This window comes from Pungitius pungitius, chromosome 10 (assembly GCF_949316345.1).
Source record: "Pungitius pungitius chromosome 10, fPunPun2.1, whole genome shotgun sequence".
NCBI classification, from domain to species: domain Eukaryota; kingdom Metazoa; phylum Chordata; class Actinopteri; order Perciformes; family Gasterosteidae; genus Pungitius; species Pungitius pungitius.
In genome coordinates, this window is record NC_084909.1 from 20461393 (window position 1) to 20486182 (window position 24790).

At 45.7% G+C, this 24790-nt stretch overlaps 1 protein-coding gene across 6 annotated transcripts in view; it reads right to left on the minus strand.

Moving 5' to 3' along the window:
* tns1b (tensin 1b) overlaps positions 1–24790 on the minus strand; it is a 107014-nt gene that overhangs the window by 3627 nt on the left and 78597 nt on the right. For 2 of the 6 annotated variants that reach the window (XM_037487643.2, XM_062565203.1), the window contains exons 14-30: positions 23700–23775; positions 22350–22479; positions 22039–22104; positions 21647–21763; positions 9948–11366; positions 9062–9142; positions 6768–6961; positions 6547–6685; positions 4147–4242; positions 3839–3865; positions 3413–3587; positions 2393–3330; positions 2215–2301; positions 1121–1249; positions 915–1007; positions 379–456; positions 108–176 (exon numbers count right to left, since the gene is read on the minus strand). In XM_037487643.2, coding sequence (XP_037343540.2) covers positions 108–176; positions 379–456; positions 915–1007; positions 1121–1249; positions 2215–2301; positions 2393–3330; positions 3413–3587; positions 3839–3865; positions 4147–4242; positions 6547–6685; positions 6768–6961; positions 9062–9142; positions 9948–11366; positions 21647–21763; positions 22039–22104; positions 22350–22479; positions 23700–23775 — 3914 coding nt within the window. Of the gene's footprint in view, positions 1–107; positions 177–378; positions 457–914; positions 1008–1120; positions 1250–2214; positions 2302–2392; positions 3331–3412; positions 3588–3838; positions 3866–4146; positions 4243–6546; positions 6686–6767; positions 6962–9061; positions 9143–9947; positions 11367–21646; positions 21768–22036; positions 22105–22349; positions 22480–23699; positions 23776–24790 lie in introns of all 6 variants that reach the window. The other 4 variants (XM_062565206.1, XM_062565204.1, XM_037487653.2 and 1 more) reach the window with 4 other exon arrangements.

Sequence of the window (24790 nt, forward strand, 5' to 3'; positions counted from 1 at the left end):
TTCGGGAGATGTTAATTACATGGTTATTAATGTCCTACAATCGTGAAGCTGAGCGTCGCAGGATGGCGTCCCGATAGAGGATGGATGGAAGGGAGAGTGTGTTTTACCTGCTCCTTGTTTCAGCCGCTCAGCCAGTGGATTCGGAGCAGCTACCTCTGGCACTTCCTCCGTGAGATCTTTATCAAAAGGGAGACGGATGGAGTTACCTCCTGTTTTGTTTTGTGTTTAGTCGCATCAAGGGCTTCTGTTATAGGTTCACCGCCAGTTTCTTCACTACACTTTGTGGTCATCAGTTTCAGGAAGCAATCCTTAAAAATAGATCCTTTAACTGTAGAAAGCTAATGGTTACACAGCAGAACGTTAGCTGGATCCACACACCTGTGGTGGGGATAAGTAGTTTGCAGGGCAGGGCCAGTGGTGTGATGGCATGTTGGTAGACCAAGGCAGACAGACAGCCTGTCAAATGGACACAAGACACAGTCAGAGACGCACGTGACAAACCAAAACGGACTGCTTCTGTTCCTGATTAATCCTTCTTCGGTAGGATGGATTTTGTTAAATGTGGTTTGGATTTACTTCGGTAAGATAAACCAAATATTTGTAATTAGAAAAACATTCTGTTGAATTAGTAGTTTTAAAACAAAAGAATCACAGACAGCAATTTCACACAGGAAAAATAGTGAGTTATGGTCTGGAGACGGGAAGAAGGAACAAGGAGACGCTTGGTTTACAGAAGTCAGATCAACACATTTGGTATTTGGGTCAAAGAGTCTTACAGCGTAATTAGTGAGGAGAACATGACTCAGAATCCTAACGTAATCATGAAGTGATCTATGTCATACGACTTGGAAAGAGGTGCAGATCGCGGAAAGGCGCGTGTGTGTGCGTGTGTGTGTGAGCGTCTCGGGCCGTACCAAAGTAAGGCTCGTTGGGACAACCCTTCAGCTTCACTCCTTTCGGGCTGCTCTCGATCAGGAAGTGCCTCACCAGCTCGTTGGTGACGTCGCCTGCAACAGGAGAGAGAAGGTTCAGGGCTGATGGACATGGAGACATCGCCTCACGTCTCTCTTTCATTAAAGAGGAGCTTCAGTGGAGTAAATAAATTCATCCCAGCGCTCACCTTTCTTGCTCTGATGTGCTGTGGGTGGAGGAGAGGCCACCTTCATCGCCAAGCCGTAAGCTCCCCTAAACGAGTGACTATCCCGGATCACGAAGGCTCCAGGCTCCCTCTCCCTCAGCAGGCCAATAGCTGGAACACAGTAGCATTCCCTTCTTTTACAAATGAATTGTGAGGGTAGCAAAGGGCAATCTTCAAGTAGGAAGCAAAGGTGGACGTGCCATATATTGGTGTAATATTCTCTGTTCTCCACCAGGGGTCCACTCCTCTGGTTGCAAAAACAAGTCTATGAGAAAATGTCATGGAGCTGTCTGGCTTCAATCAAGTGTATTTTAACACAGCATGATGCTCACTGAGTTTATTATGGTCCCATTTAGAATGTAATAGACATAAAGTTACCTTGTGATTGACCGGTCAGTACCACGCTGGGCCTTGATACAGGCAAAGCATTTTATATCTGAATTTGGTTAACAGACTAGGAGATCGGATGAAATCACCTCATTAATGGATTTAGACAAACTGAAAAAAGGTAGCAGAAGGTTAAAAGAACGAGTGAGAAGCTACATTTGAAAAAACAACGCGCTTTCAACGCGCTCATCATTTAGGTCAAAGCCTCAGCCTGTCCACATGTGACAGTTTAAGGAAGGAAGATAGATGAGCAACACATGCAGATGTTCTGTAATTCTCTACATGTGGTGGTCCTTATCTCCTGGAAGTGCAAGGCACTAAGTATAAACTCTGTGATGTCATTTTAGTTGAGGATGTGCTTGTATTTGACATATAATCCAATACCACCGATCTCACAACCAAACACACACACACACAGATGTGTATTTAGATTTACATGCATTAATGAAAGGTTATTTAAGCAATACGTTCAAGTTCAATCAATCCAAGCACAATTACATGCTTCAAAGGAATAATCCATTCAAACCACTCACACAGCAATACTAACATGTTCGTTTTCTAATACCGTGGCTAACTACTAACTAACTAACGTAACAAACTTCTTGCTAACAAGTTTGCAAGCTGGAAAACACACTTATCCACCAATCCAGCCCCAGCTGTCATTAAAGGAGAAGGTCTCAGCATCTCACCTTGCTCTCTGGAGATGTCCGGCTTGTACCAGAACTTGGACGTGTCCTGGACAAACTTGACGTTCAGCCTGCTTTCAGGACTTCCATCTGCAATAAGGACAAAACAAATGTTATAGAACGGAAGTGACAGAAAGAAACAAAAAACAGAAGACAACCCCTTCAGTTAATGTTTCCTTACCGGACATGTTAAACCTGGAGAAGTCGGAGAGGGTGTGGAAGTACCCGGGGTTTCCTCCTCCACTCATCGGGGACATCATCTTCCCGTTCAGCGTGCCGTGGGACACCCCTCCGTTCGGTCGATCGCCGCTCGACATGCGTCTCTTCTCTGGAAGCTGCGGCTGGAAACCAGGGGCGGGGCTGCCCTGCCGGAACCCTGCACCCATCCCCATCATGCCCCCATCTTGGTAGCTTGCAGGTGAGATGGGGAAGGAGGGAGTGGGGGGTCCCTGGTAGCCGGATGAGCTGCTCTGTCGTGACAGGTTCCCGTGCCTCTCGTCTGGGGTGGTGTAACCGCTGTGCATGGGGTGACGGTCCAGACTGGGGCTTCTCTGGGACACCTGCGATACAGAGGGGTGCGGTCCCAGAACTGGACTTCCTTGGGAGTGTGTGATCGACGGCTGCCTGCTGAGGACCGGGCTCCGCTGGGACCCCTGTCCCAAAGAGGCCTGTCTGCTGAGGACCGGGCTGCTCTGAGCCCCCTGGGACGGCCGACGGCCCAGAACGGGGCTCCCACCGACACCCAGCGTAGCCACATCAAAGCCGTTAGCTGGGGATGTGAGCTGGGCCGTGATGGAAGCCTCTGGGACGGCACACGGACGCGGCTGCAGGAGGGGGTTGTAAGTGGATCCGGGGGCGTTGGTCCGATGCTGCGGACTGCGGGGGCGGCTCAGCATCGTCTGGGATGCTTCCGGGGTGAGTGGGCCAGAATCTGTGGCCATATAACTCCCCAGCAGGGCGTTGGGGCCAAGGTAGGAGGAGGTCGGGGAGATGGAATCTAGGTAGGAGGAAGTAGGGGTATTCAGGGCTTGATATGAGGGGGTGGGAGTGGGGTAGGCACTCTCTGTGGCATGGGAGCGGAAGCCCGAATCAGTAGTGGGTTGGGACGGAGTGCTGACACTGCAAGAAAATTGAAAACACGTCTTAGACTTGGTTGACAAGGTACAGCAAAGCAGAAGCCACCATTATGCATTGGCCTCACCCCAGGGAGCTCTGGATGGGGCTGCTGCTGGACAAAGGTTGGTTCAGCGGGTGGGATGTGGGACTTGGACTCCTCTGCTGGGCTGTAGTCTCTCCCGAGGGGCTGAGGCTACGAGGGGACGTTGAATGCTCTCCCCCTGCCGCCCTGGCCACAGACTCAACGTAGCTTCTTGGAGCTGAGAGAGAGAGAGGATTGTTCTGTGAGCCACACATGTATGCTTTGTAGTTCCCTTTAGCTTGGTGGCATTGTATTTAAGTGACATCAAGCCAATGTCTCAGGAGGACGATGAACACCGAATGGCACAATGTTGAAATATTAGGCTGTAAATTGGCTGTGGATGGGACTCTTTTCCAGAGAGAAATGGAAGATTTGTGGTGGAGGAGACAAGAACGTTGATGATCGCTGGCATTGGAGCAGCACGCTTACCTTCCTCACTCTCACTGCTCTCATCTTCTGTGGAGCGTTATTGGAGACAATCGAGAGAAACAGAAGAGTGTAAAGGGACAGAGGCAGATTAAGGTGGGAGGTGGGGAGAATGTGGTTTTTTCTGTGCCGTTTTCAGGAACCAAACAACTAAGAATGGGAAAGTTAATTTTAGGTAAGGATTTAAGAAGAATTGCCCCAAAATGTCCATATAAATCCATTTTTAGTGTTTTTCAGCTGATCAAAAATAAACACATTTTAGTTTTTTTTTTTTAAAACAGACGTCTGATAAAGCGATGGCAACAACCAACCTGAGCCCGTTTGATTGAGGAGGATCTCTGCTGGGTTGTGGGGCTTCAAACCCAGCGCTGACAGTGGAGTCTTAGCAAGACCAGGAGGGGACCGACCTGAAGACAATGGGACACTTCAACACACAGCATCATACGCAACATTTTGACAGCTGCTTCCTGTTGACACAGTATAACTGTGATTTATCATTTTTTTCACTGAATTAGAGAACCTTTTCAGAATTGTTCCTATTTTCATATGGCCGACTGTCATTTTCTTTTTCAGACAACAATCTTGCTCTCTTAAAGTAGACTTTAGTGTTGATAATCCTATAATAACACACAGGTAAACAGCTGTCAAGACAGTACAGCATTAACACAGCTTAACGCACAGGAACAATCATGCTATTTTGGAGGTGAAAAACATGCATTTGACTAAAACAATGTGACCTCACTCTACCATGCACAGAGTGAAGCTCGGGCTGCACACAAAGCAGAGATGGGCAACATGGAATAAAAAGGCATTGGTTCCCCAGGAATAGTAGAGGAGGAAGGCCAGTCAAAATTGCTACTGTCAATTTTTCTGAAACTCAAATAGCCCGTGAAATGTCCCAGGAGGACCACATCGCCTTTGGTCCAACCCTGAAGACAAATGGCCTTTGTTGCGGAGGCCTATTGCTCTAAAAGTAAACTTTCCCTGCAACAAATACCTGCACAGCGCTAATCGCCATGCAGAGTGACGCCATTGGACCTTCCAGAGTTTTCTTGCATCTTCTTACTTATTGACATGTGTGGTTGGGTCGGTTAGGGTTGGGCATGAGGTGGAGGATCAGGTCATAGCTTTGTCGGGACCACAGGGGCATTCTGGGTTACAATTGACCATGTGCTTCTGTTCCCTACACAGGGTTTGTACTTTCAGAGAACCGGCCCTATTGACGATGGGAGTTTGTTTCTGGGAATAACGGGCCTTCTCACAAATGGGCTTTTGGTCAGATGATTTCTTGGGAATAATGGGCCATGCGGAAATTGTCAACATTCATCCATGTTCCTTTGAATCAAATGAAGCCACATAGTCATCAGTGTCCATGAAGAATCAGGCCCTTTGATACACTACATTACCACTGTAAGGCCTATTTAGATCTACACTGCTACAACCCCCCCACACTGTACATGTGTTCCATTCAACAGTCAGCTCTGCATTTATGGACCCATAACAATACCAACTATTGCTTTATTCCCCTCCAAACACAAATAATGATATGAGGTGGAGGGAGGCTACCTTAGGTGCAAACACATATTACTAGCACAATTATCAAAAGACAAGACATGAATGTGTGGGTAATAAAGGCTGCTGGGGGGGGGCAGGCAGGATGTTTGTGGGGAAACAAGGCAGCAAACATGACAACAGCAACACAAAGAGCAGCAGCAGAGAGACTGGAAGCCTGTCTTTGGCTGATGTGTGATGCTGATTGGAGATTCTTTTATATCATAAGTATCTGTTTATCAGCAAAAGACTTGCAGGTAGTTACCAGCATATCTGATCCTACTTTGGGTACACAGTGTCGCTTGTGCTGCTCTCATGCCAAGCAGTGCAGAACTGTGATGGTGATGGGTGGAGCTCACTTGAGGGACAGGGATGGGGGCTCCGTTTGGCTGACATTGTGGGACAGCGGTGCGCCGGTAGAGAGACGAGCTTCCTCCACTTACCAAAGCATCCAAATGAATTATTTGTTCTTACCACAGACTTTTAATCGTGGTTGGTGTACGCGGGGGGGGGGGGGGGGGCAACTGAAAACCTGGTAAAGTGATTTGAGGACTACTGCAAGATAACTGTTACTGAAATAAGTGTCACGTGCACCAATCAAGTCACTAAGCCGCACCTTTTTCATGTAACTGCAAACTAGTCTCAGAATGGAGACTCTGACAAATAAAACTCATATTTATCAAATTGTTCTCAATGTGTCTTAGTCAATCAATCAAGAATAAAGATTATTAATTCATGGCAATGAAGGTTACAAATTAGTGTCTCTGTGTACTGTGCGATGTGGTGTGAAGGACTGTTATGGGTGTGGCCTTGGAGGACCGGATGATGTCACTGTTGCCTAACACCCTACCCTACTCTAGTGTGGAGTGCATGTGATACTGCAAAAGGGCCAGTTGGGAGAGAGCAGGAGTCTTTGCTATTTTTGACACTTTGAGTAAACATGTTGTTCTTGTGAGAACAATTTACTCTTTGTGAAAAAGTTGTACTGAAAAAGCACTTGGATTTTTTAGCTATTTAAAGTGACGGTTCATGTATCTAACTGTAAAAACTAAAAGATTAGATGCCGTTTGCACATAGAACCTTCAGTTAGAATTGAATGGAAACGGTGTTTTTAAGGCCGAGCTGCACAGGGCCCTCTGTCAGCCAGAGGGGGGACTTACACAGGTTGAAGTAAGGGGTTTGCGGTGAGATGGGGAAGGCAGGGGTTTGGGGAAACACCTCACCACCAACAATGGGTGTAGGACTTATGGTGCCACCCTCCATCTCCTCGAAGGCCTCGCGGTAGCTGTGCATGTTTCTCTGAGGAGTAGAATCCAAAAACACATATCAACACGCAGAGAAAAAGAGCGACGTACGCCGTTCCGAATTGTACGCTCTCTACCTCCTTAGGGCGTCCGCCGGGGTTCATGGCGATGGCGTTGGCAAACTCTGGAGAAACACAGCGGACGGGCGACCGCAGTGGGGCGTCTACAGAGGGGTCGTCATCAGAGGCGCTCTGCTGCTGGCCCTCGCTGCAGATGCGATGGCGGGGAAGCGTTGCCGGGTCATCCGGGGACACCGAACGGGCCTGCACGCCTGGCACGACACACAAGTGGAGTGTTCAAATTCAGCAAGGGTTGGTCACTAGTGCTCCATCTCACTTCTTCCATCAGGCGATGCCATCACAGTCATTACAGGTTAATGGTTGTCAGCCATTGTGAATGCTCATCGCAGGGGCCATTGTGTGCATTTTGCTTGTGGTTCTCAAAAATGTTTAAGAAAACATGCACACACGAGGTTAATGCAGAAGCCCATTGGATCTAGCCACCCCTTTAAGCATCATGATAAGCAATTATTGTTTGGAATAGAAACACAACACACATTATCAGGAATTTCTGATCCACTTGTGCAACTTGTGTTGGTTATTTAACGTGTCAATGGGGCGGGATCTGGCTGAACCTCAAAGCAGCCATTAAGCTCATTTGAGTTAATCTGGTTTCAACTGAGAAGGGAAAAGCTACCAGCATAAAACAAACAGGATTTAAGTTAAGAGTTTTATGCTAAGATGCAATGTCATTGACTGGCTGCTGAAGATAGAAACGCATGAAAAGCTTGCCAAAGCTGCATGGCCCATTTGAAAGAATAGCACTGGCTGCTCTGTGTCCTTTGGAACAAAATCGATGGGAGGAAACAACGAGAGAACAATGGGTTTAAGAAACAAGAGGAAAACCAGCGGTGTTGTTGGTGCTGAGGCAGCTCGCCATGTGATATTTCTAGAACCAGTCGGATGAAAAGTATGTTGGGTGGACCCCAAGTTCATTTCTTACTTCTTTCTTCAAGCTTCTCTATCACACTGACATAAGAACATGCCTTTGCCAAGATGGAGGGAAACCAAAAAGCTGATAAAGACCTTAAAATATGACTGTGTGGAAAGATCAGTGTGTATAGATCAGCTGTGGAGATTTGAACTGTTAAATAGGAATGAAAGGAGCAGTATTAAACCTGCAGCTTCTGTGTGTAAATCAATGCACTTCTTTTTAAATGTGTCCTTTTTCACACAAAAGACGAATAAGCCCTCTGTCAGAATGCTTGGTGTTGGCGAAGTCCTGCGATAGAAAATCTTGGAACTGACATGACAGCATGTCAGCAGTCAACACCCCAAAACAGAAACACGCCCACCATCACACCGAGCCCTGAAACTGGGAACCAGATGTACCCACGATGCACTGCTCAGCAGCACAGTACTGTCAAACACTGAGCTGTTGCCCTAGCAACCGCTAATGGTTTCCAGCTGGACGACTGGAGATTCTCGAGGACCGACTGTTCTCAGCTATTTAGAATCCAGTCATCATGTGACTGTGGCTTGATTCAAAAAACGTTAACTTGTTGGGTTGTGTACACAAGTGAACGCCTGCAACTGGGCGAGGTCCTCTAAGGTGAGAGAGAAGGGCTCCTTTCCTGTCAAAGTGTCTTTATACTCTTCTAAACGGTGCTTGTAGGACAGAAACGTCATGATGACGTTTATTCCCACAAGATCACCCCCGTTTGACGTTGTGTTGCATCACAAAAAGGGAGGCTGAATGCAAGCAATCCTTCCTACAGACACATGTTCCCAACAAGGACGCAGGGGTCTCTCCTAGATTTGGGTCCATTGCTTGGCTTTGTAAATCTTCTAAATAGTGTGAGTGAATAAAAGCGGCCGTGAATGAAGGCAGTGTATCCTCGCCTCGCTATTGTTCCCAGAGTTTGGCTGAATGGATCTTGTGACATGTACTCTCCTGGCGAGGGACAGAGGCTCCTTTGTGCCTCCCTGGTCTAGCTCATGTGAAACTTTGACATTATCCCATTTGGATGGGTTTCTTTCCGACACGATAGTGGAGGTAACGCCTAACCTCCTAAAACTGGAGCTCAGAACAAACAGGAATGAAGGGTGAGTATGTACCAAGAGAGGGGTTAGTTTGATGATGATGATGATGATGATCACAAAGGGAAGAAGAGTAAGTGAAATAAAACGAGGAGTAGCAGCAGATGGGGCAATAAACAACAAATGCAAAAGGATTCAATACAAATCAAAGCCCACCGCACTCCAAAGCAAATGAGGTACAGACTTAAACTTGGACTACTTGAAGGAACACTTGAAAAAAGGAGCTCTCCTTTCTGTTAAAGGGTTCCTTCAGACAGGCTGGAAGAACCAACCCGAGAAGGAGTGAGAACGGTGGTGCTCAGACTGAGAAGAGCTCATGCTGGGGAGGACACTTTGGACACGAGCCGAGAATTCTGGGTAAACAGATGGATGATGACAGAAAGGAGAATGATAATGACAAAGTAGAAAGGAAATGGAACTCAAGCGAGACGAAGTCTCTAATGAAAAATGTAAATGACTGATAGTGTTGATATATATAAAAAGCTCAATCCTGTCATCACTTTTGTCTTTTGGGGCCTGAACAAATCATAAAAAATGAGGACTTCTATGATACATCTGGTTGAGAGCAATCAGACTATCTCACATCAAAATAAACTAAACTTAACAGTGTTAAACTACCATTTAGAATTGCATAATGTGGACAATAACAGCCATGCATTGCTCATCTATCACTGCTATATGTTGTATGTATGCAGGATGACAGTCAACCTGCTGCACTGGAGAACACTTCCTGTTTGGGACGGATGAGGTGACATTCAGGAACACAGATAAGCACACAGCAGGTACATGTGTGCACAATAGTGGTGGCATCAACATTACTCTTCAGTAAATGTTCTGTCCTGCACCAAAACGAACTGCTATATTGAATAATGCTTAGTCTCTACTTGTCCGGTGCCCGATTGGCCGAAAGCTTCGACTGTCGCATTCCTTCTTGTGGCAAAAAAATAAAAATAAAAACTTGGAACTGGAAAATGATATAATGAAAGTTAAAATAATTAACTAAATGTAGAGTTTGGGTACTTCTTGAGCAAAATAATAATGGAAGCTACATTTCTGTGGTGTGATCCTAACGGACTATGAAACTCTTTAAAACAAGCCACACGGGCAATAAGATTCTATGTGAATGAGATAGAAACTATGACATGGACATGAACTTACCAGCCACCCTCTGGGCCACCAGACCTTCAACGTTGAAGACTTCATCTTGCTCACTGTCCCTCGGCGGTGGTGGTCTCTGGGGCTCAGAGACCTCTCCGGACTGGGACGATGTGCTTGGCGGGTAGTTGTTGATGGGCTTGAGTTGGAAGTGACCGACTACAGAGGGGGAGGCGTGTTGGGAAAGACTGCTTCCAGCCCTCTCAGATGTGTAACACACATCGGGCGTACTAGGCTTCCCAGGTGAGACGTGAGCCTTTGACGAACAGCTGACCAGGCTGGGGCCAGAAAAGTGAGCGTGAGAGGTCGCATCGACCTTGGAGGAGGGCCGGGGTTGGCTTTGGGAGAAGGACGGCTGGGTGGTCACCACTAAATTGTTTTCCCGCAGCGGCGCACTTTGTGACTTTGGCACCAGCGGACGGCCTGGCTCCAGGTTCATCATAAGGAGATTAAGAGTTTCAATAGATTGCTCAATTTCATGCTGGGAGGCGCTGTGGCGATGAGGGAATTGTGGGAGGCTGTGGTGGCTGGGCATCCCTGCTGCCGCTGGGGGGGGACTAAAGGTGAGGCCTTCAGTGACTGGCTCCTCTGGTACACCGAACTGCTGCCACACAAGACCCCGCTGGACGGCCTCCCTGCTACTGGTGGTGCGGGTGGGGGCTTGTGGCAGAGAGATGGGCTCTGCACCAAATGACTGGGAGTGGTTCAAACTGCTTTGCATCAGAGCGACGGGTTTGTTGGATTTGGCGCCGTGCGTCCTGGCGGCTTCCAGCGGCTTTTCTGGGACACTGCGCTCCAGATACGCCACGTGGTCCTGACCGTTGACCAGTGACTGCGGCTGGTAGTACAGATCGGCTGGTGTAGCCCGACCTTCTGTGGAGGAGAATGTCCCCAGACTGTCCACACTGTTGCCCTCTTGACTGATGGGCAGCTCATCATCCAAAATGTCTGTCTCACGGTCGATGCTGCCGTGCCCGTTGACGTGGACCTGGGCAGGAACCAGGTGCAGCACGCCTCCAACGGCCGAGGTCGGGGTAGACGGGTAGCCCTGCCGATGCATGGGACCCTCCAAACCACTCAGCAGCTGCTCCAGCTCCTGTTTCTCCTGGGGACTGATCGGTTGTTGAGCAGGAGGAGCGTGGTGATGGACCGATTGTACTTCCTCAGCAGCAGGAACGGCCGTCTGGCTCACCGCGGAAGCCTGAGGAGCTAATGTCACTTCATCAGTTCGATCCGTTTTGATGGAGGCAGTAGAGTTTCCTGAGTCACTGCTCACTGACAAGGCATGGTCAACCGCAGGTAAGGCATGGTCAGCAGCGGTGGGCGGGAGGCCGTTGGCTGTGCCTGACCCTTCCACGCACTCCTTTTTACGAACTTTGGCGTAGAGGCTGCCGTCCAGGGGTCCTTCGGTATGGATGACTTCTAAAGAAATACAAGAATGATAGAGGCTCATTAGAATAAAACGAGGCCCAAGGCAACAACCATTAAGCTTTCTAAAACCTTTTCAATTATACGAACATAAAATACTAATGATAGAAATACTGAAAATACTCACACCCAATGATGTCAGTATTTTCACAGTACTTTTTCCGTTACAGAAATATATGTGTTATCCTCCAAGGAAACAGGATTCTTTAAGGACTCAGGAGCAAAAGCAGTGCAATCACAGAGGGAAATCATGTGGGCATGGCCCAACCAAACACGGGCTCGTATCCATTCTACCAGCTTCAGGAAATGAGCAGGGTCTGTGGCATGCCGGGTGGAAAAAGTGATGAAATCACAGGACCCTGCTTTGCACGTTCTCAAGACAATTGGATAAATCTGCACCACCTGAAGAATACAGCATAGTAAAAACTGAATCCACTGCTTATTATTAAATAAACTGCACAGTATAATCCGATGTAGAAATGCTTGGACGAAAGAACATCACATCGTTCATATTTATTTGGGGGGAATGTCGCAATGTGGATTGTGTCCACTGAACACATATGCACACTCATACTTTACATATGTAGCCACGTGCATAAACATTCCCACACGGCCACACCCCAGTTCGGGGAAGAGGAAGTCGGGTGCCTCCATGAGGAGAGTTTAGTCATCACTGGAAAATAAGCCTCACTGTGTAAGGAGGGTCTGCAGGCTAAAAAGCAAAACAAAAAAACATACTCAACATACTGGGAGTCACACTAAAAAGGTTGAAACACACATTCTATTCTCTCTCAGACACTGATTTATGTGTAAGGTCTAAAACTACCAGTCCTCCACAAAAGGGCTCAACATTAAGGATTGCACCTTGAGCCGAGAGCCTTGGTAGTGGAGTACTGATCAGGTACTCACAAGGAAGACAAAGTTCTGAGCTCAACCGCAAGCAAACAGTTCAATTATTGTGGATACAGGAGTTTAGTCAGGGTGGAGTTGGAGGATGTGGGTGGAACTTATTAACAAACACCTAATAATTAACTTCTTTTGAGAACTTCTTTTACATAAAACAATTGAACGTTAAACCCTGCATTCAACAACCGTTTGTGCGGTGAAACATTCTATAACATAACAACACCTTGTCAGATCCTTCTTCGGCCTACTTGTGTTGCCAAGTAACCTCATAACTCACAGGGAGGCACGTCCTGACTATAGAGCTCAGAAAGAAGCCCTCTGTGTCTCTGTGACTTACAGATATCTCCATCTAACCCTAACCCCAACCCTTCAGTGAATACTGGGCTCTGTGATGGAGCTGGGGGGGCGTGCACACAGGGGCGCACTGTAGTGGCTCCACTGTGGAGACAAACCCAACGGCACAGTGTTTTATCCTCCTAATCCGTGACAGAGATGACTTGATTGGTACGTTGTATGGCAGCGTCTATCATGTCCAGACGGGTATCGCATGCCTTTTAGCCAGTGGATCTTTGGTGACAGAGTCATGAAAACCAAAGTTATTATAGACTGTAGCTGAAGAAGGGAAGTCCCAAGCGCAAAATGTCTGTTTTTTGGTAGCTACTCACGGGAGGTCTGCACTAAAGCCAATGCTGTCCACCCTGAAATGTTTGCTGCTAAGACGGGAGGCTCCAAAGGACACATTTACTGTATATAGCTCATGAAACTGCAAGTATCACATTTGGTGCTCTGGTTGCATTACGGCACACTTTCAATGCATCAGTCATGTAGATAAACATAGACATAAGTCATGAAAGAAGAGCTGCCATCACTTTCTACGTAATCACCCTCCCTTCAGCTAAATGTAGTCCCTTCATTCGCCATGTCACACGACTCCACTGATTTCTCACTCAGAATTAAGAAATCACAACACTTTAAGTCACAAGCCTCCTTAAAGTAAGTCTACGAGGTAAATTGCAGAAACACCTGGCCTACCTGTGCAAGCAGTGGACGCCGGTACAATCCCAATCTAAAAGGATGAAAGCCCTGCAGAGCAGCCCCCGCGGTGGGACATTGGGTTTAAAGCAGGAGTTTGGGGACGTAGTTTTGGCTACGGTTTGCCCTCCTCCTCCTCCTCCTCCTCCTCTTCCTCCTCCTCCTCACAGGAGATCTATGGCAATCACTGGCTACTCCGAAGCTCGCAGCGCTAAAGGCTAAAGGCTGCCCGCCCCTGCTGTGTGTGCGTAGGTGGGAGGTCCGTCACCGCAGCCAGTTTGACGGCGTATGTGAGAGGTGTGGGTGGGGGTCAAGGATCCATTGGAAGTGGAGAAGAGAAACATAAGGTGCACGCCGTCACTTTCCATCCACGATTACACCAAGATGCCGGTCCGTCAGCCCACTGGTGTCAAAAACACCGTAATGGAAAGAGTTACCTCGCCCAACAGCGGCCGTTTAATGAGCTAGAAAGCAGGGAAAAAAACTCCACCCAGCTTAAGGCAGATGGAGAAAACAGAAAAGTTAAAGTGGGTTAAAAATAGAAGGATGAATACGTTGAGCGGCTGATGATCCGATATGGAATATAAGAGGGGCTCACTGGTTTATTGGATAAAAAATGATGCAACTTACTGAAAGAAATGACCAGGCCTGCACACACAGTCCTAAAGCTCTTCAGTGGTCAGGTTCAGATCTTCATGCCATCTCAGGACAACTATTTCACATTGGCCTTTCTGGCTTTTACCACTCAACATGGAACTGTGGCTTCTACTAAACTTCTACAGTTACAGCAGATGGAATTGAATGCCTCGTGATTCTGGATTACTGCGATACTGTTTTTCCTCATTTGACTCACAGATTGTCCCACAAGCTCTCTGATCTGGCCCGACACTTCTTTCCCTGAAGAAGATGGAAATAATGGATGATACCAGCAGGAGTCCTGTAGTCCCAGCCTCAAATAAATGACAAAGTTCACTCTTCACTTTCAAAGCCAAGCGAAGACTGATAAGCGTTCCACAGAATCCCCAATCGTACAACAGGAAATCGAATATGTCACTTTTTATGCCAAGCAGACTATTTATGTTCAGAGTGCTTCTGTGCGCTGCTATTTCTGCTGAAATGAGCTCAAGTCTCTACGAATAGCCTTTCACACGTTGGTGTGTGTTTGGAAATGCCTGCTCTGTGGTCCCAAGCATATTAGTGGGAGAACGTTTGCGATCCTGACCCCATCGGCGTGACTAATTATACAGCAGCAGGGGGGGGGGGGGGGGGGGGGCAACCACGTCTGACCAGTCTGGAATGACCAATTGGTTGTCTGCCACATCCTCTGCATTAGAAAACTTTAGGGGTTGTGACAAAACGCTTTAAAAAAGCAGTACATGAAATCAAGCACATCATGATCATAAATACTGGCGTTTCAACTTGTACGAGTCCAAGCAGTAAACGCATCATGCACACAAACAACATCAAAATGTAGAAGGTGGAAAGGTTGTGTCAAATATTTTCCAGGTCCTGTGAGCCAGATGGTGCAACTGTGTGACCTCTTGACCTTCAAACCCTGAGCTCTGATCCCTGTGGCAATAGATCCCCTTTACAGCGGAAACAGCATGTTTCCTCTCCATGGGCAAACAGCCGGGTGCTGCTTGGTGCTCGTGGAAGTGTGAGAGCCTTCAGGTGAGGCCTTCTCAACACAGGTGGGACATTAATGAGAAGAGCAATGATGGAACGAGATTTAAGGGCTTCCGTACCAGACATGATAGTAAAAGCATTTAGAGTTTAGCCCGGTAACATATTTGGTCAAAGTTAATGGCTAAATGGCTATGGATTTGGTAACAAAGCATGGCCGTATTCTGTGAGAAGGCTCAAGGACAACGATCAAAGTAATTATGTGGCCTCGTAAATCATCTCAGCAAGAGGCTGTTGGATCTGGTTTACTCATGAAGATATGAGAAGATTAGTGAATTAAAAGAGTCAATAGAGACTGAATTGAATAAATCCAATTTCTTGGCTTCAATACAAAGTGATTAATTGAATCATAATGAATCTGCATTGCAAACAAACTTGATGCTAAATGCTAACGAGGCCAATGCCAAAACTTTTCATTTGAATTTCATTGAAAATTCTTATTACATTAAGGGAAAGTCACTCTATAATATACAATATTATATATTGTACATCTAAAATGATACGAGTCATGTATTGCAAACATCGATCGCCCTAAAGCGCTCAGTCAGGTGTAAGTACAGCCTCTCATTCTATGAATGCTTGCACTGCAGCTCATCAAATATACATCAGAGATTACTTTGAATCAATGTGTGAGTGCAAGCTCTCTAGGACTAGAAGAACATGAAGGTAATGGAGGGTGGATTGGACCAGGGGGAGGATCCGGATGGATATTATATAAGTTATTCCTTTAGGATCTGACTTGAATTCAACCAATAAGCCCAGAGACTCACCAAGGTCATGCTTTTGTTAACGCAGTCCAATTTCAAATATCTTCAAATCATCAGAGATTCTAATTGTCATTTGAAGGGGAGACTAAAAAGGAAGCCGATATTTTAAACTTTCGGCATTGAAGTCCGTATAAAAGAGGCAGACAAAACGATTGTGTGCTGCAATCTTCTCTCACATGACACACTGCTTTACAAGCCGGTCCCCATTGCCATCCACTTCAAAACCTATAAAAGGTAGAAGGTGACCAGTTTAAACACAAGAGTACAGGAGGGCAGTGTGTTGTGTTCTGCTCAGTCCGACCCGTCCACCAAAGTCTCTTCTATTGAGTTAAGAAAGAAGCCTTTAAACAAACCTCCTCAATGAATCCTGGTAAATAAATAAAGTAACTATGGACTACTATATTCTCACATTCCAGATGCTAATGTTATGGATAGACAGAATCCTCACACACACACACACACACACCATGTGTTATGTATCAGCCAGACAGCTCATCAATGCCAAGCCTTATATTTCACTCTGGAGGTGGTTGTGTCTCGGGAAAAGTCATCAGCCGTCGTTAGCAGCAGGATTGCGGAGGGAAAAAGCCGAAGGCCAAATGAGGAGAGGTTCTGAGGAGCTGGCTGTGTCCATCTCACTCCAGAGGGGGGGGGGGGGGGCTTTGATCAGCTGACTCTTTCCGATCTGAAGAGACTGAGCCACCTCATCGTGCTCATCTGCTCATGCAGATCCTTTCCACAGCAGCTGGTGTTGTGCTCATCAACGTGTGAGGCCTTCAGAGACAAACACCTTCATGCTCCTGGACCGACTTGCTGGTATCACAACTGTAACAAAGTTACACTGCGTTAAACTGTGAGCGGTTTTTGTGACCTTCCAGGCAATAAACCCATTTTCATTATTGTTATTTTCAATTTTACAAAATTTGTCTTTTTATTTTTGATAGATGTTTTTAATAAATTCTGCGGAGAAGCGAGGACAACCCAAATATAAATGGACTTGGCCAGTATGTGTTCCTTGATGTTCCTGACAGTATAATCACTAGTGTCTTTGTAAAGTGAAGACAAAGACCAGTAAGGGTTGGTGCATGAAAATAACTATTTAAAAAGAAAGAGGAGAGGCTAAAATAAAAGCTTTTTCAGTTGATGTTGAGGACTAAGTCTGCTGGTAGAAACCACGTCCTGTGTCCATCCACCCATGAGTGCTCTATTCAAATCACCGAGTGACCCATGCAGAAGGACGTTCGACTCCATCAACCCAACCAGAACCACACAGCGGTGCCCCATAAAGGATGTGCAGCCATTAGTGTTTGTCTCCCTCGTGTTTTCCTACTTTTGCTTTAACTTCCAAGTGTCCTTTTAAAAGAGGCCCTTCAAAAAGGACAAAAAGATGAGGGTTTTAGGGCAGGCCATTTTCAACAAGGACCTTCATAGAACGCATAGAAAGTAAAAAAATATGAGTGTAATATTTCCTTTTCCAAGGGTGCAAACCAGCTGTGTGTATATACTAAGCGTCTGATGAGTAAACGGAGCCAGTACCTGTGGCCCAACAGAACCCCTGTCACTGAGCCCCCTGCACACAAGGTCCAAACAGGGACACTTGTTCTCTCTTTGTGTCCTATGAAGTCTTTCTAGAAGGCCTTTTTTTTCTCTTGGCCGTTACGCAACCAGAGTTGTGCAAGGTTTGGAGTCACAGCGCCCTAATCTGCCCAAAGCCTGGGACTAGACAGGGATTGATAGCACGGAAGCCTGTTGCCAACACAAAGGACCAGACGTTTCACCTCTGCATCTTCTTGGAGAACGGCTACGGCGGTTCGATGGGGTCACATGACTGATGGGGGTTGAGAGTCAGATGCAACTTGAGGCCGGTAGTTATCACGAGAAGCGGAGCCTGATGTTAACCCTCCACACCGATCCACCAACCTCTATGAGCAGTAACAACGTCAGCGGGACGGATTCCTGTTTTCACAGATTATGCCCCGGACCTCCTTCTTGTTGGGGTCAAAAAGAATTCCCCAACCAGATTAATTCACACGTTATTCTCATTATTTGATCAGCATTCTACAGAAATAAGACTTCTTGAGGGCCATGGCAAGAGTTGAGTTAATATTTGAAGCTGAGAGATAACAGCAACGATTCAGTGTTGGCGATAAAATTCCTTTAGAATCACTAATGACTTGATTTCACTGCTTACCTGGCTCTTCAACTGCTCTTAAGGCAGCGGACCATTTCAATCTCAGTCATCTCTCGGGTCTAAAGATCCTTAGTGATGATATCATTCTGTTGCATCAACTTCTATCTCTATTACGTGAGGACCACGTTAGACCGACACTGGATAAACAGTACCGCATCAGAAAATAAGCTTGAAAAGAGATTTCAAGGTTAATTCAAACATTTGTCTACTGTATTCAGTCATAAAATGTATATTCCTGGTCACAGAATGATTTTAACTAAATGGTAGAATGGAATATTAGGCTGAGAATATATTGTGAAAGAATTAAAGTTGGAAGTTGAAAAACCTGGACAGCGACCTTTCAATCACAAGTTAGCCATGGCCTTGACTACAATAAAGCAGCATTTGCTTAGTATTTGCTAATTAATAATATATCCAGTATATCATTATAGTCAAGTGAAGCCCTTCTTTTCATGATTACTTGAAAAAAATAATCTTTTGCAACTCATGCAAATCTCATTTCATTTGCATGTCATCGCTACAAAGAGTTCTCTTCCATGTGAGCACGGTTTAAACATTAAAAATAGATAACTTAAAAAACACAATGTGACTTGGATAATAGACAACCTAACGTCAATAAGTAATTATACTTCCAGAAGAAATGCAGTTTCTGGCTTGTTGCAAATAACTACTCATAAAGTACTGAGAGTCCTACTCACATGTTGTGAAAGACGTTACTCTCCCTCTCTGAGGAGCAGAGGACAAACCGAAGATCTGAACTCTTCCACAGCTATCGGAGCTTGAGACAACGCGTCAGCTGCCTCGTGCTGGAGGGACGTAGAAGAAATGCTGGACCATATGAGCCTTTACAAAGTGGCAGCATGCACAACCTCTCAGTCCCTCCTCCTCCTCCTCCTCTGCATGTGTGCAGCAAAGGGCTTCACAGGCTGCCATTAACTCCTCCGACTCCTCAGGCGAGAGAGAGAGGACCTCTCAGGACTTAAAGAGACTTAAACTGGTGTTAAAGAGAAGTTAAAGATTGTTCACGATTGAATGAGGCAAAAGATTTGACCGAATGAGGAAACTTCATTCTCAGATCCAGCAGAGAAATGAGGTCCAGAAATGTCACTGACTGCAGCATTACTATGTCTGTGTTTTTCTCTGGGCTAAATCCTAACACCAATGAAGAGTAAACTAAGAATTAGCGCATAATTATCTTTCTCTTATATGATCTCCCATCTATATACATCACACAGATCCTTTTTCTCTCCCCTCCTCATCCCAATAGTGCAGATATGATGTGATGTGCATCACTGGGACTGAATGGTAAAAAAGATCAATGTCCTCTGCTAAAATGATACTCAACTAAAATCCAACCCTCCCAAGCACATGTTATGTTGCTCCACTGTTACCTAAACGGAACTTTTAGGATCACATTTCATTTTCTCACAGGGACCTAAAAGAAACAAACAAACTCCACCCAGAGTTGATGCAGATATGTTGAGTGTGGAGCTTAGTATGATGTTTTCCATCATTGGTAGACTTTGGTTTCCTTGTAGTGTTGTGTAAATGTGTAGCTGTGACACAAATCCCTGTTCTGAAAGGCACCCACAGCAGAATAAACACAATGCAAGTCAACATCAATCTTTGGAAACCAGCAAGCACACATCACTTACCCAATGTTGACCTCAATAAAACATCGGTCCTATAATTTCGATCTTCTTGCAAGGTTTAGATAATCAAAGAAGAAACAAATGTAATTGCCTAAAGCCTTCCTCAGAAAAGCAACCGCAATTCTGACAAGCCCTGAAACAACAACTAACACTTGTAACAACATAAATCCTCTCCCTTTTTCTCTTTTGCCCCTAAAAGCCACTAAGTGCTCATTCAACACCAACAAGAGGGAAGCTAAACACTCCTTTCTCTGATGTTGCCTTCAGAGGAACCATTTCAACGCCAGCTAAGCTCATTTAAAATGCAAAGTGTATCGACCCCACTGTGCTGACGGCATCAAGTGAGGCCTGCAGGCTCCTCACCGGACACAACTTAATACTCAGCCAAAAGGCTGGGGATTCTCTGTGTTTGCTGAGTGCACTTGTTTACGTTTATAAGGGCATTTCTGCTCAATAAAGCTAGAATTACTGTGTGTGTGTGTGCGTGTGTGTGTGTGTGCGTGTGTGTGTGTGCGTGCGAAGTCAAGTTGAGCGATGGCCACAGTGTCCCCATCGTATGATGAGCGCACACAGATACGTGTCTGCAAACACTCGCTCACCTCCAGTGAAACAGAACTCTATTCTAGCCGGGCCTATTTCAAGCTGCCGCCAGGACACTTTATGGGTAGTGATAGAAGTTAGCCAAGTGACCTTTGACCTTTGGCTATCTGAGAGACAAACCAAAACAGGGTTGGGTGGGGGGGGATGGGACATAAATCCTCCAGCTAAACGCTTCTTTTTCTTCATTTTGCAAATTGCCCTTTAACTTGCAGACACTAATCAAGTTTACACTTGATGCAAAATCATCAATATTGCAGTTACAATTGTTGCAAAATGATCAGTAACAGAAGCTGGAGGAGAACTGGTGAATAACTATCTCTGTTCAAGCTGCAAAATCAATGCATTTACTCTGGAATATGCATATCTATATACATCACAACATCAAGACCGACTAGCATGCCGACAGGCTGGCTGCTATCGCTGAGGGCGTCGCGTCGCTGACTTCTGTGGGTGGCGGGAAAGTAGCACTTTGGTCCCACAGGGACCACCTCTCCCTGGACAGGAAGGCCCTGTCCATGCCTGTGGCTGAACCCAGGAATGTGTCCCACCCCGCTCACGTCCCATGGGTCCTCTGGCCTCTCTGTGGTCATCACTTCACCGTAAATGAGATCAGTAATAAACACATCGAGGACGGCATGAAGACCGTCACAATGCGGATCGAGGTTGATATTTTAAACCCGGGACAAAACATATTTTCATTCATATTTTTCCTCCTGCGATGATATGATGCATGTAATTTATCTCCATTAAACTGACGTAATAATATTGTACACCTAAAAAGCTAAAGCATTGATGCAAAGAGACAGCTGCTACCCCATGACTTGTATCAGAAAACATTCTAAAATCGGCTTGAACTTAAACCCGACTTCAGTTTGACCCCATCGTGTGAAACGGTCTTTAGAATCTTCCCTCTGTGTCACACAGGCAAACAAAAGGCGCCTTGTTCCAGAGGACAGCTTGGCTACACGCCGTTTGTGTCAGTGTGAAACCTTTTTACAGATGTACACCTACACAACGATCTCATGTATAAAAATACACTTTGACTCAGTGACTGAGGAGCTTATAAAAAGTGCTCGAGCTGCTCCTACAGGGTTCGCCAAGAACGAACCAAACTGTTCCGAGTGCTGCAGTAGTAAAGGCTCGCATGCCGTTACACAACGGGATCATTTACCTTCTTTTAAATAAGTCTTACTTACTAAAAATAAGCTGTGGGGAAATTAGTGCATGTTTTCCTAATGTGGCCATAAGGGCCAAACATTAACACCTTGTTAACGTCACAGCACACGTTGAAATGTCTCCTTCATATATTATAAGTGAAAGACTCAAAGATGGCCCCTCTAACAAAGCTCTCGCTGTGGCCATTTGTATTTGGACTCAACTCTGGCAACGTTTGTGCCGAGCTGCACCGGGTCGAGTATAAAGGACGGCACCAGTTCCTCTCACCATCCGTGGTGTCCTCACAGTTCTGGTTGAAGTTTTCGTACGAGTCCCAGCGGATCAGCGGGTCCTGCGTGTTGTAGTCAACCGAGACGCTCGGCCCGTTTTCCAGTTGATCGACACCTTGAGCCGAAGTACAAAGAGACACAGCAGAACATGTGAAAACCTTCAAATGGTGAGCGAGGAGAAAAAAGTTCCTTCACATCAAATAAACCTAATGAAGCAGTTTGAATTTAACTTTAAAATGATGGTTTTTATGTTGTTTCCTTTAATTTTATTATTAATAGGTCTGCATGAAAGTACTAAAATAAATAATCAAATTCCAATGGCAAAATAGCAAGGCATCATGTGCAGAAAAAGATCCGATATCCTAATGAAACAGAAGCCATTATTCTCACCATGGATTTTCTCTGGTCCAAAGGAGAAAATAAACTCCACTTTTCCATATTCAGGGAACCTGTCGTCTGCACACATGGAATAAACAGAATGATTGAAAAGGCAATGCATCCACTGATCCATCATGAATGAGCACACACACAGTAACGTTCACTTTGGAGCAACAGTATGCGACATCATGGGCACACACACACACACTTGTTCGACCCACATAACTGACACATAACAATTGGGTAACACTTCAAAAAGGTGGCAATGGTCGCACATGAATTGAATTTGGAGTCGTTTTGGACATTTGGAGGACTTCTGTTACCTTTAAATGTCTCATCAAGCTCGTCTTTCCCAAACACGATCCCCAGGTCGTGAACGGCGCAGGTGTGGAACTGCACCCGGAAAATCACATCTCGGCACGGACTGCGGTAGCGCTTGTGATAGCACTTGAGCTGCAGAGGAGAACCATCAGAGGAACTTCAAACAACAGCAGAACTCCACACACCGGTTCTCGGGATAGAAAGCAGCAAGGATGCACTGACAATCACATGAACAACCATCCAAGAAATACACTTTTATATATATTCATTTATATTGTATCCTGTAGGCTTTAATGAGAAACACTAAAACCCTGTTAACTGACATGTTGTTTTTTACACATTTACAGCTACATGAGGAATTTAACATGGAATGGCATTGTGGGAAATCATCGGATGCTAAAGACTAAATTGGATGATGATTTTGAAAAAAGGTGGCATTAAACAAACCGAATTTCGACTTGTGGGGCCATATCAGACCAAAACACATACGCGAGCACATAAAGGATTGAGGAGGACAAAGAAGAATATCCTGGGGCTTAGTGAAGCTTTCTGGGGGCCGTGGAGAACCTCCCACTGAGGGGCCTGCTGAGAAAACATCACTTTAAAGCTTACATGTTGCCTTCACAGCCCAGACACCGTTTCAGCACAGAAAGAGGAAGAAAAAGGCCAAGACCTAAAGAATATGAATAATCTTAAAGGAGAAATGTCCTAACTCTTCAGTTATGAATCATTTTTGTATTGCAGTTTAAATGCAGACTCCTCAGCTCTCATTCCCCGTGTTATGGGCCCGCTGAGCCTTAAATAAAGGATGAGATATGAGCTCAAACAAACGCCCTTGTGCATACAGTAAGTGCTCCTCTGAAGTTCTTCATGCAGAGACACTTTGCTGATGCAGGCGGTTCTTCTGCTTCAACTAAATGAAGATGTCCCCTTCTTCATCTTAAAAGTGCGAATGGCACGAAAATCCCCAACATGTAAAAATATCTCTCACAACGAGCACAACTTTTGAAAGATGATGTCATCCTGGAGCTCAGACACAGTTGGAAGGGAAGTACATTTCCATTTTGACGTCATAGTTTCCAGCAAACATATTGTTGCTAAGGAGGGTCTATAAAACCAGGTCCAAACAGGCTTCCCCCGGGTTTTATGGCTCTGTTTCTCCATGAATGGACCCTAGAAACTGCTTCAGCACAATGCATTCAGTACATGGACCTACCTGACTGTTAGAAAACATACACTGGGAAGAGGTACAATAAACTGTCTCCATTAGTGGCTTCACACAAATCAACGTGATCAAAGACAAACATGTTGAAATGGATCCCATCTGATTTCTTTTTTAATGGGGTTCTTACCAAGATGTCCCCTTTCAGCAGAAGACCCGGTTCGATGGTGATGCAGATGCTGGTCTGGCTGTCACCCTGAACATTACTGCAACAGAACAACGCCACAACGCGTTAGCCTGCTTCATCATTCACATGATCCACAGCCCCTTGTTTGCTTCAACAGGGGCCATCTCCCTCATCTTCCTCATCTCATCAGCAGCGGCAGGCTCATTTTGGGTATTAGTGTCTACACGATTGTCTAAGTGGAAAAGTCGGATCAAAGGGTGGGGAGTGTTAATAGAGAGCATGTGAGACAAGGTGGGGAGGAATGTGGGCCTTTAAGCAGCTGACAGTCTGCACAGTACGTGTGCACTGATGGTGTCACGCGTACTTACGCTGAACGCTGTGAACGCTTCCACAGGATGGGCACCATCGCCGTAGAAACAGCCTTTAAAACACTTCATAACAGCTCCGCAGGTTAAATGAGTCAAGAGCGGCAAATAAGTCGATTTATGCAGGACAAAGGGGTCAGAGAATTTATACCTGGAGAGTGTTTCATGAATTATTAAGAGTTCCGTGCAATAACAAGGTTATAAATATTAGGTATAGATAAACTCTTTATATTCTAGCTATATAAATGGTAGGATCTGACATTTGTATGCATGATTTCTTTGACAGGAACTGCCTGTTTTGAATATCAAGTTAACCCATATATACAGTAATAAGCTGTGTGTGATATATTTGAGATAAAAATGCTTTTAGATGTTGTAAAGGTAGCATGAATGCCAGACGCATCCCTCTGAGGGAAGTCCAGCTCTCCTTCCCCCTTCCCAAAACAACACAAAGAAATCCTAGAATCCATTTATTTCCACTTTCCCTGGCCCTTGAACACCGGTGGGGTCCTCGAACAGGAAACCCCTGCAGGCGTCCACGCGGATGCCTGTCCGCCTGTTCCATTGGCTCTCCAGTCACAAATTAAACAAGAAGTGATTGCGGGATCTAAAGTGGAGAAACAAGAGCCTGCAGCTGGGGAGGCTGACTAAATACCACGATGTGAGTGAAGCACAGAGTGTAAACTGGCAGGAGGGGGGGTGGATGTGGATATTGGGGGCCAGTGGAGT